Source organism: Silene latifolia, chromosome 3 (assembly GCF_048544455.1).
Source record: "Silene latifolia isolate original U9 population chromosome 3, ASM4854445v1, whole genome shotgun sequence".
NCBI classification, from domain to species: domain Eukaryota; kingdom Viridiplantae; phylum Streptophyta; class Magnoliopsida; order Caryophyllales; family Caryophyllaceae; genus Silene; species Silene latifolia.
Genome location: NC_133528.1, coordinates 148,345,819 through 148,358,279, shown reverse-complemented (window position 1 = coordinate 148,358,279; position 12,461 = coordinate 148,345,819). Strand labels below are relative to the sequence as shown.

The window sequence follows — 12,461 nt, the reverse complement described above, 5'->3', positions numbered from 1 at the left end:
TTCAATAAATTAGTTATTAATTAATTATATGCTACGGAACAAGTCGAAGTAAATAAAAAATAATATAAAAATAATACAAAGACGGTAATAAGTTATTTTATACAAAACGAGTCGGAAATGTTAAAGATAAATTGTTTTATAATATAAAGACGGTATTTAATTATTTTAAATGTTTTATACAAAAAAAGACGGTATTTAATTATTTTAAATGTTTTATACAAAAAAAGACGGAAATAAATTATTTTAAATGTTTTATACAAAACGAGTCGGAAACAAAAAAAAAAAAAAAAACGAACTGGGCCTGGACAAAGGATTTTTTCGTCCAAAACCAGGCCTGGACGAAAAAACCCTTCGTCCATAATGGGCCTTGGACGAAGGATTTTTTCGTCCAGGCCTGGTTTTGGACGAAAAAAAATCCTTCGTCCAAGGCCCATTATGGACGAAGGGTTTTTTCGTCCAAAACCGAATGCAGGCGAAAAAGTTCTTCGTCGTGCCCGATTCGTTTTTTTTTTTTTTTTTTCAATTGCATTTTCAAATAAATCCGTCACAAATTCTATCATAATTCCGTCTACATTCATGGCAGTTATCCTAATTCGGGATTCAAACGATAATAAAACATAAATTTTTAACAAAACTAAATCGTAAACTAACCTCGTTACTAGCTTCATTGTTGGAATCGTTGTTAAAATCGTTCCCGTTCATGTTGTTAATTACAAAACCCGAATTTTTTTTTTGTTTGAAATATTTTAGTGAGACGGTGACTTGTGTTTTAGTGAGACGGAAATTGCATTTTGGTGAGACGGATATGGAGTTATGATATGGAGGGCAAACTTGGAAATTTACGTTAATTGTCGACGATATTTAGTAATTTGTCGACGACGTATAGCAGGACCCATAAACAAATAGGTAAAAGCCTGTAATTTTGGGATTACATTTACAATCATCTTCGTAAAATCAGGGCCCAGACATTCTGCCAATTTCATCGTTGGATTTATTTTCACACTACAGCTAATTAGGTAAGACCGTTGTATATTATTCCGTCTGATATGGTCAATTGTTTACAACATGTTTATCTCATTGAATTTGTTTAAATTGTACGAACACAAATGGTACTTCCGTAAGTATTAATTACGAGTTATTGCGCTCACAACAGAGTTGTTTCTTCATTACTCCGCGTCTCCCCACTAGTCTAGTAGGGAGTAAGCCCATGTTTTTTATGGCTTATTTTCAGGCCACTTTAGTTCAGCTAAGCTCTATTCAGTTCAGTTCAGCTCAGTTCAGCTCAGTTCAATTCAGCTCATGTCAGCTCCATTCAGTTCAGCTCAGCTCAACTCACTTTAGTTCAGCTCCACTAACTTCAGCCAATTTAAATTTTACGAATCTTAAACTTAATAGTTTTTATTAATATTATATATTTATTATTATTATTATTATTATTATTATTATTATTATTATTATGAAAAAAAAACGCAAACTTTTATTAATCAATCAAAAGTTATTATTATTATTATTATTATTATTATTGTTGTTGTTGTTGTTGTTGTTGTTATTATTGTTGTTGTTGTTGTTGTTGTTGTTGTTATTGTTATTATTATTTATTATTTGTTATTATTATTATTATTATTATTTATATTATTTATTATTATTATTATTATTATTAATAATAATAATAATATTATTAATAACATTGTTAATTTTAATATTACTATTATTATTAATACCTAATTATTTTTTACTATACGAACTTTACTCTTTCACATACACTTTTTCATAACCAACTATTTTGTATCCTTTTCACCTAAAACAGAACCAATTGAACTCTTAAATCAATAGTTTTCCCTAAAACTTAATTTAATTGCTCAAATGACTTAAAATTTACAAGATGGATTCTAATTTATCAAATAATAAATTAATTTACTTGTTATCAATTATTAATATTATTTATTTGCTGAGTTTTAATTAATCAACCAAATTTTATATATTTGTTAAAGATGAAATTAGGGTATGTCGATTTTTATTTATCTAATTAATTAAATTAGGATTGTTGGTGCTTCGTGGTGGCTACCTAATCAGTCAAATTAGGATGATAAACGGCTAGACTTTGAACATCAATCTAGCAAATCGGTGCTCTATTATTTCACCTAAATAGATTGATGGTGGTAGCTACCTAATTAATCACTCAAATTAGTATAATTAATAGTATTAATATTCTTCTTCTTCTTCTTCTTCTTCTTCTTCTAATAATAATAATAATAATAATAATAATAATAATAATAATAATAATAACCATCATCATCATCATCATCATCTTCTTAGTTCAGTTCAACTGTATTTAGTTCGATTCACTTCAATTCCATTCGATTCGATTCGGCTCACTCGACTCCATTCATTCAAACTCGCTCCATCGATTCGATTCGATTCGGCTTTCTATTATTCATTCATTCGATTCGATTCAAATCTAAAAAGCCAGAAAGACAGGGCCTAAGTCGTTGGATTGAACAATTGGTGTTGCTTAAGACCTTTCACGACTTTTTTTTATTTTCACCTCTATTTTAATCGGGGTGTGAGAGTCATCTTAAATAAAACGGTCTTGAATAAGAATTGGTGTCCGTATTAATCACGTTTTTGCGTTCACAAGCGACTTGTCTCTTCATTACTCCGCGTTTCTCGTACTAGTTTAGTACGAAGTATAAGTGGTAGGAGTGTCGATCTGAACAATACTCCATCTATCCCGGTCATTTGTTGTCCTATTTTATTTTGAGTGTCTCGGTCAATTGTTGTCCTTTTTATTCTAGTAATGCTTTTGATGAACAATTTGGTTATTCTCAATTTGATCCACATATCATTTAGTAATTGGTCTTTTTATTTTCCTTGGTATTTGTGCCAAAATCAAAGGACAATAAATAACCTGGACGGAGGGAGTAATTAAAGTTGTATAATTGTGCTCATCGAGTCATCGTTGCTGATTTCTACCACAAAACATTTACAGCTAGTCTTGCTATAGACGGATACGGATATATCCGTCTATAATTAAAGACGGGTCAAATAGCTTAAAAGTGGTGACATTTTTGGCCCCATCACCGCACTTGTTGTTTGTCCTATTAGAAATGTGGTATTGTATTTGACCCGTCTTTAGGGCCGTGATGATACACAAATTCGTACACTCACATGATAATAGAGAGTAACTAACATTGAATTGTGCACATCAATGACAGCTACTAGGAAGCTGTTGCTGCAGCTCTTGTTATATAAACGTGACAATTTGTGAAGTTGTAGCCATTACTCCAAAACACACAAACACACACATCTCTTAATCCCTTTTCTCTCTTGCTTATTTCACAAAGCTATGGCTGATTTGGGAGCATTGATCTCCATTGCTGAATCGGTCTTTAAACTCTTACAATCTCCTGTCCTCAATGACATGAAAAACTGGCAATCCGATCTCGAAAACCTTAACAACTCTGTCTCCTTCATCAAGGACATGCTCCTCGACGTGGAAGCAACACCTGAGCTCTCCCGTGTAGAACAACGCTGGGTTGACGAGCTGAATCAAGTTCTTTACGAAGCTGATGATCTCTTCGATGAGGTCATCACTATCGCTAAGCAGAAGGAACTCAATGCTCCAGGTGCTAAGTTCTCCAAGAAGGTCTTAGATAAGGTGAGTCGTTTCTTTTCTTCTAAGAATCGAATTCTTCTTAGTTATAAAACTTCTCAAGAGGTTAAGTGCATCCAGCAAAAGTTAGATGCTATAGCTAAGGATCATGCTAGATTTAAGTTTGAGGTTGACCCTCATGCTACTTTGAATAGGAAAGTGGACACTTGTTCCTTTTTAGATGAAAAGCATGAGAATATTATTGGAAGAGAGGATGATGTGAAGGTTATTGTAGAGACGCTGCTTGATCCTCATGTGGAGGAGAATGTTGCGTTTGTTGCTGTTGTGGGAATCGGAGGGTTAGGGAAAACCACTCTTGCTCAACTTGTATATAATCACCATGTGGTCAAATCTAGGTTTGAGAAGAAGATATGGGCATGTGTCTCTGACCAAGATGGAAAAAGATTAAATGTGAGAGAAATTTTAGCTAAAATAATAGAATCATTAACAAATGAAAAGCCTAGTAATGACTCCAGTATGCAATCCTTGCAAACCAAATTTCAGGGAGAACTGAATAATAAGACATACTTGCTTATATTAGATGATGTGTGGACTAAAGATCCCAATGAGTGGAGAGAGCTGAGTAGACACTTGACAATTGGTGGTAGGGGAAGTAAAGTTGTCATTACTACCCGTTCCGAGGAAACAGCTGAAGTGGTATTAGCAACAGCTGCTCACTCTAAAAAGTATATGTTGAAAGGTTTGTCCGACGAGAATTCCTGGCGTTTGTTTATGCTGACGGCATTCAAACGAGAATGCTCCAATGACGATCAATTAACTACGATCGGCAAAAAAATTGTTAAAAAATGCTCCAATGTTCCCCTTGCTATAAAAGTTCTAGGAACTCTTTTATTTGGTCAAACACAAGATATATGGGAATCGTTTGAAAAGAAGCGACTACCTCACATTGAAGCTAGCAAAAATCCAATTATGTCGATCTTAAAGCTCAGCTACAACAACCTCGAGCCTTCAGTTAAAAATTGTTTTAGGTATTGTGCTTTATTCCCTAAGGATTTTGAAATGAACAAACGAGAGTTGATTAGTCTTTGGATGGCACAAGGATATATTGATGATAGTGAGGATTACTTTTTGATCTTACTAAAACGCTGTTTTTTTCAAGATGTGGAAAGAGATGACTTTGGTGATATCGTGTCATTTAAGATGCATGATTTAATTCACGATCTTGCTCAAGAAGTTGCGGGGGACGAGATTATTGTGACAAATAGTCTGCCAAACAACTTAAGCAGAAAGCTTCGTCATTTATTTATTGATGCGAAAGCAGGGGTGATTAACTATTTCCATGAAAGTAATATTCGTACATGTTATATGAATAATCACGTCCGTGTCCACTCGGACGTGGTGAAAACTCTAGTATCTAAATGGCGTTGTCTAAGATCGTTACGCTTGTATTTGCCGTTCGCTAGAAATTTGCCGGAGTCAATTGGAGATCTGTTACACTTAAGGTATCTAGATCTCTCGAGAAATGAGAAACTCAAGACGCTCCCGAATTCAATTACAAAATTATATAATTTACAGAGTTTGATTTTGCAAGAATGTTCGACTTTGCAAGAGTGGCCAAATGATTTTTGCAAATTGGTAAATCTTACACTCTTGGATATACGTGAGTGTTGGAGGTTGACTTGCATGCCTTTGGGCATTGACCAGTTGACTAATCTACGAGACCTAACCTACTTTGGAGGACAGTTGAAAGACTTGAAATGTCTTGTCAATTTAAGGGGTCAACTTAAAATGACTATGAATAAAAACCTGGTAAGTGAGAAGGAAAATAAATGGGAAGGCGGATATTTGGAGCACATTAAGAATCTGAAGGCAATATCAATATCTTTTAATGAAAAAGCTGGTGAATCCAATAATGAGGCTCTGATTGATAGGCTGCAGCCAAATGAAAATCTCATGCAGTTGAGGTTGTCTGGATATAATGGTACTGAAATTCCAAGGTGGGGAAGAGCACATGATGACTGGGTTAAAATTCTTCCTAAACTTGTCAACATCGAGCTTGGTAACTGTAAGAGGATACATGGTATCCCATTGTTGAGTAATTTGAAGCATCTCAAATCCTTATCTCTTGAGAGGTTGTATAATTTGGAGTACATGGAGATTGATACAATTAGCCGTGGTAGTCCTGGGTGGTCAAAGGATTTACCATTTTTCCCATCCCTTGAGATTCTCTCTATTAAAGATTTGAAAAGGTTGAAAGGATGGTGGGGTGGGGTCTGTGAAGGAGATAGCAGCAGCAGCATGCCACATTGGCAACCACCATTTCCTCGTCTCTCAAAATTGGCCATCCAAGAATGCCCTGAGTTGACATCTCTTCCTCCTTGTCCGACCCTAGAATCCCTACACTTAACGAGAAGCAGTAAGTCGTTGCGGATATTACCCGGTCAAGGACCTGCAAACTTAGACCTCAAATTAGAGGTGAAAGTAGACAGTGTGGGTTATCTCACTACTCTAGCTGCTAGATGTCTTACCGATATAGTGATACAAAACGATGATGAATTGAAGAGGTTATCGGATTATGAGGAGGTGTTCAAGAGCTCTTCTTCTTCCCTACGAAAGCTTAGGATTATAAATTGCAAAAAGCTGACGAGTGTTTCAGGAGTGTTGGAACATCTCACTGCGTTGGATGACTGGGCAATTACCTTTCCTAATCTTGTCGAGATTGAGCTTAGAAATTGTGAGAGGTTGGAACATCTCACTGCGTTGGAAGACTGGGCAATTACCTTTCCTAATCTTGTCGAGATTACGCTTAGTAATAATTGTAAGAGGTTGGATGGTATCCCAGTGTTGAGTAATTTGAAGCATCTCAAAAGATTGACTCTTTCCAAGTTGAATAATTTGGAATACATGGAGATTAGTGCAATTAGCCGCATTGGTAGTTCTGGGTCAAAGGATATACCCTTTTTCCCATCCCTTGAGTATCTCGAAATTAAGGAACTGCAACGGCTGAGAGGATGGTGGAAAGGGGTTGGTGAAGGTGATAGCAGCAGCGGCATGCCACTTTGGCCACCTTCATTTCCTCGTCTCTCGACATTAACAATCACCGATTGCGCCATGTTGATTTCTCTTCCTCCTTGTCCGAGCCTAGAATCACTATGCTTGGAGAGGAACAACAAAGCGTTGCGGATATTACCAGGTGAAGGACCTGCAAACTTAGATCTCAGTTTCCATGTGCTAGTAGACAGTGTGGGCTATCTCGCTACGTTGCCTGCCTTCCGCTTTACTCACATCAAGATCCACGATGATCAGGAATTAAAGAGTTTATCGGAAATTGAGGAGGTATTCAAGAGCTCTTCTTCCTTACGAAGCCTAGAGATTTACAACTGCAGAAGACTAACAAGTGTTATGCCAGTGTTTTTGCATCTCACTGCGTTGGAGTCGCTATCACTAAGTCGTATACCTGTAGTGGACGAGGAATTCGAGGATGACATGCTTTGGAGATCCCTAAGTCACAATCTCCGTTTCCTTAAGTTGAGATCCCTTGACGCTCTGAAAATGCTGCCGAGAGGGATGAAGCACTTGACCGCCCTCGAAAACCTCTCTATTGATTGTAAGTGGTTGAAAGCTCTACCGCAATGGATAGGCTGCTTATCATCACTTCAGTCCCTCACGATCAAACATTGCAACAACCTCAAATCACTAGGCGGAATCCAAAGCGTCACTTCCCTTCAGAAACTTGTTATCTATGAATGTGTATACCTACAAGAAAGATGTGAAGAACCAAGGGGTAAAGAGTGGCCTAATATTCAGCACATTCCTCACATCTTCCTCTATTAATGCTACAACAAAATGAAGCAGTGAGTGAAATCAACTTGGTATCCATAAAGTTGCTGCCTTTCTCAGTTCTCTCTTAGAAGGTTCTTCAGGGTTTGTTTACTTTTGTTAAATTGTTTACTTTCTCTGCGTATTTATTATTGTCACTAACAACCTACTCCGTACACAGTATTTTTCTTCGACCTTTCACTTTTGCAATCTTCACTCAAATATTGTGTCTATATGATTTCATTAAATATTGTGTCTCATCATTCCAAAATTTGACTCATGACAAGCTCGGTAGCGGAATATGTACTCGTGAATGACATCCGTAAGTAACATATGTCGTAACAACACAGTGCATGCCGATGTTTCTTTACGCAATTTTGGAACCCGTAAGCTCTTTCATATGCAGTAGAGCTATTGCATTCTAACTGTCACTATGTTTTACTTGCTGCAGTTCCTAGATGAAGCAGAATATATGAAAGGAGTCGACGTTTATGCTTCGATCATTAAGGCCAATCCAAGATGAACTATAGTTCTGTGGTTCTCTATTAAGCGGTATTTTTGTTTCATGTTGTAAGTTTACACCCACGCATTGTACGAATTTTGTAGTTTTTTTTTTTATTTTTAGCGAATAATTTGGTATGTTTAATATAATTCCTTTTATGAGATAGTGATTGGTAATATACAACTCCAACTTTCTCTTAAATCAGTCTCACCAATGCAACAATTAATTTAAGTTTAAGACATATACTTCCGCCGTCTTCTCAAAGTTACAATTATATTCAACTTCCATTTGGTCGTTGAATAACCCAATCCTATTCGTTGTCAACATATTGCTCCGAATCAATCTTCTTCATATTCAACCCTTTTTAACGAATCTCCTCTCACAAATCCACACCAATGTCGTCAAAACTGGCGTCGTTGATTAATATGTATGCTCGGTATGGGGATTTGGGGAAGTGCATGCTCGGTGTTTGATGAAAGTCCTCTTAGAGATTCGGTGTCTTTTACAGCATTGATTACTGGGTATGCATCAAATGGGTAATTTGAAGGATGCGCGTAAACTGTTTGATGAAATTCCTGTCAAGGACGATGCTGTGTTATGGAATGCAGTTATAGCTGCGTATTCGCAGAGTGGTCACTGGTCAGTTTAATATGAAGGACGATGCTGTGTTATGGAATGCAGTAATAATTGCGAGAGATCGCAACCGCTTTAATCATTGATGGCTCATGTTCCTGTATGGATCAATGGTGAAAACTCCTTCATTCTTTTTGAATCGGTATTATTGATTCTTAATAACTCGTATCAACTACTATAACATAGACGGAGTATTCGTTACTAGTGTGTGTAGAAAAGTTGCACAGAGCATGTTTGTGGAGTATTAATCTACTCCCTATTAATTATGAACAGGTATGTCTTCTGATATTTTCCTTTGTTGATCGAAACAATTGTTACTCCTATTACTTTAATTCAATCTGATTAGTTAACTTATTGAACAATGCTGAATGATCATGGAATGCTGTTAATTTACGGCCGTTAATTTACTAAGTTACAGTATGGGAGGTAAAGTTTCTAGAAATGATTTATAACTGCTTATGTAGTTGAGGATACTTTTCTCTGCTCAGTTTGTTTGGTCTGAGTTAGTTTTTTTATATATTGATTTCTATGAAGGTCTCTACCAACCTACCTATCTTCAACCTTTTGCTTTTGGAATTTGTAGGGGTGACTCATATATGAAGCATTAGAGTATGATTCATGATGTAAAACATTGCTTCCCTACATTCTAAAATATGACTCATGCCAAGCTCAACAGCTGGATGCCTGGATAAGTACCTTATTCCTGTACGCTGTATGCGAGTCCAAGTAAACATATTCAGTGCTAACAACTGCACGCCTCTTAAGTATCTTATGGATATTTGAGTGATCGTGAAATTGGAAGTTTTAATTGTTCCATGACTGTTTCTGGAACTAAGAGCGTGCACAACACGCATAGGGTGCATGTCCAAGTTTCTTGCATTGTCACTTCTTACATAATTTAGGAGTCTGTAAGCTTATACATATGCAGTACACCTATTGCATTGTAATTGTCATTTGTCACTTTGTCTTACTTGCTGCAGTTGAACATATGTTGTGTGTTTTTGTTGCTAAAAAGTTATTGAGAGGAACTATGAAATATTATTTTTTTGATTATAATTTCTTGGATTTTCTACAGAACACCGCAAAGAAAATTTTCCAAGTCTGTTATATTTGATGCAATTATCCTTTTTATTGTTAGTTGTCTGGTTTAATTGGTGCCTGAGCAGTATAAGCATAAGGTTCTGTGGCATGACAAATGTGGGAGGCGAGCCTTGACTGTGGTTGAAAATTCCAACCCATGGTGGCCTGTCTTAGAAGAAACCATTCTGAATGCTGATGGAAGACTCAGGAAGTCGGAGATTTTCTATGGCTCCACTGATGCTCGCATTTTTAGGCAACAGACACTTTCCTACTTTGAGATTTCTATACTCCAATCTTTATTCCATGACCACAATGAGGTAACTAGTTATTTCTGTGAGTATGAAGCGTATAGTATGATTTACGATGATATGAAACATTGTGTATCAACATTCCAAAATTCGACTCATGGCAAGCTCAGTAGTTGGATTCCTGGATATTTACCCCGTGTTTGATACCCGCACACAACAAGTCCAAGTAACATAGATATTGCTAACAATTGCATGCCTCTTAAGTAATTTCATAACATATTTGAGTGGTCATGGAAGCAGACGTGTTTCTTGTTTCAACGACTTTTTTCTGAAACTAAGTTTCTAACTGTCTCTGTGTATTCCTTGCTGCAGTTCTTAACTGAAGTAGAATATGTGAAAGGAGTGGTAGGACTTAAGTTGTAGGAAGAAGTGGTACAATACACCCTAATCCCTTTTTCACTGCATATTTCACAAAGCTATTATTACTCTCCGTCTACAAAACATCTTATTCTCTGCTTATTTCACAAAGCTATGAGAGGACATTTAATTTAGGAGCCTATAAGCTCTTATTTTAATCAGAAGGAAATAGATGATTGAGACGGACGGGTATTTATCTTTGTTTTTGGCATAAAGACCAAAGAAAAGAACTACTGGCTGCATTTTTTATTAGTTTTTGGAAAACTAGTGGGTTAGATTGCATCTTTGTGCAAGTGAACACAAAATGGAAAGGTCAATTTACAAATTACGAAAAAATCCCGAAACATAATAGTGAAACAGATCCCCAAAATAGAATTGGTAAACAACCGTTTGGGAAGGAGGGGGTATGTTTTTTTTCCCTGAAAGTTACTATATCCATCAGCTTACTGCTGCTTATGCAAGTTCTTGACTGCAGGTGGGATAAACAAATCACTTCCGATAGCATTTAACCACCTAGATAAACTATGTCTGACGGATCTGACTTCAGCGATGGGTTGCACACTCGAAAGCAGGTTGAAGTGGTAAGGTTAGCTGCCTACAAAGAGCAGAGGAAGAAAGTTTAACATTTTTCTGAAAAGCCTTCATGCCAACGCTCTAAATGGTCGAGCAATCAAGGATTCAAGGAGAATAAATTCCGCAGTTGAAGTCAGTGATCAAGTGTGCCTGCGGGTGGGCGGCAGTGCTGCGTGGGTTCACACCCTCACACATCCAAGCATAGCTTCTCTTTACTCCTTGAAATCGAACACTCATAAAACATTCACATATATAAACTCATAAGGACTTCCTTTTACCATCACTATCGGACACAAGAATGTATGAAAAATGAGAATAACAAACCTTCGAAGCTATCATTCCTGGCAAGCTTTTTCAAAGTTAAACCATTTTGTTTCTCAACTTAGTAAGGAACAAAATTACCATCCCATATTGCTCCTGGTTATCTGTGAGGATTTTTTGTCCCATTTTTGTATCTCATCTTCTGTTCCATGCTCTCTCTTTTTAATACATAGGCATTGTTTGGTAAACAACATATTATAAATAACATAAGCAGATTGTAAAAGCAGATTGCAAATAACATATTTCATTAGTAGGTTTGACCAGCAGATTTCAATTAACAAATTTTGTTGAATGTGTTTGATAAATAGCAGATTTAAGATTAAGTGAAAGACATTTTAATTGTAAAATGAGAAATTAGGAAGTTTTAAAATATGCTAATCAAATATGCTGGGGTAAGAAGCATATTGAAAAACAACATATTGGGGCAAATATGCTAATATAATATATCGTTTACCAAACACCACAAATGGTATATCTGACCAGTCAAACATGCTAAATGACCTCAATATGCCAAATCTTGGCAAATATGCCAATAACCAAACACCCCATATAGCATAAAAACCACATATATGGTATATTTATTATTTCCTATGTTGATTGTCAAACAAAGAGTAGCATGGGTGCGTTTTAAGTATTCCATGACCAAATTACTTGTTCATTCTCACTTTCTGACAAAAAAAAATTTAAAAATTACTTGTTCATTGAGAAGGCCAATTGAACGACTCAATTTTGACCCAAAATCATCATATACCCAAACCCAAATAAACAAGCACGATAGATATTTCTTCAATTTGGATCCTTTTCATTTCTTTTTCTCTATTTCATCTCTAATGTATACATATTTTAATATATTTTCTCCTGAAATTATTGTTGTGTTAAAACTTATTAGGTCACTTAATCTCACATCCCCTAAAAAAAAATTTAGGTCACATTATACTTCGTTTGTCTCGATATTTATTTACAAGACGAAGAAAGTGAATACCTCAATACCATGTATCGTAAAATAAATAATTATAAATTATAATAATAAAAATAAAATATGCCAGTTGTATATAACGCGTGCTCGAATTTGATAAAGCTAATCTTCAATTTCAATAGCTTTTAAGAGCAAGTCTAATGATTTGCCTTAGGGACTTGCTTGCAATTTTAAGAAATTGCAAGCTAGTGGCTAAACCATTGGATAAGTCCATGTAGGATAGCTTAAACCAAGTATTTAGCTTCATTAAGCTAGTAGCTTAAATGACCTTACCACTAA

At 35.9% G+C, this 12,461-nt stretch overlaps 1 protein-coding gene across 7 annotated transcripts; it reads left to right on the top strand.

Annotated features, from left to right (window-relative positions):
• Positions 1-3,140: 3,140 nt before the first annotated feature.
• On the top strand, positions 3,141-11,359 carry LOC141648392 (putative disease resistance protein RGA1). 7 transcript variants are annotated; one of them, XM_074457020.1, is made up of 4 exons: positions 3,141-6,354; positions 6,439-7,537; positions 7,884-9,964; positions 10,788-11,359. In XM_074457020.1, exons 1-2 carry the CDS (start codon positions 3,347-3,349, stop codon positions 7,445-7,447), a joined length of 4,017 nt encoding a protein of 1,338 aa, XP_074313121.1. In that variant the 5' UTR covers positions 3,141-3,346; the 3' UTR covers positions 7,448-7,537; positions 7,884-9,964; positions 10,788-11,359. The 7 variants fall into 7 exon arrangements, with proteins under 7 accessions (XP_074313121.1, XP_074313119.1, XP_074313118.1 ...); XM_074457018.1 differs by having other exon boundaries at positions 3,141-7,537; positions 7,884-8,002; positions 9,706-9,964; XM_074457017.1 differs by having other exon boundaries at positions 3,141-7,537; positions 7,884-8,002; positions 8,443-9,964.
• Positions 11,360-12,461: the final 1,102 nt, after the last annotated feature.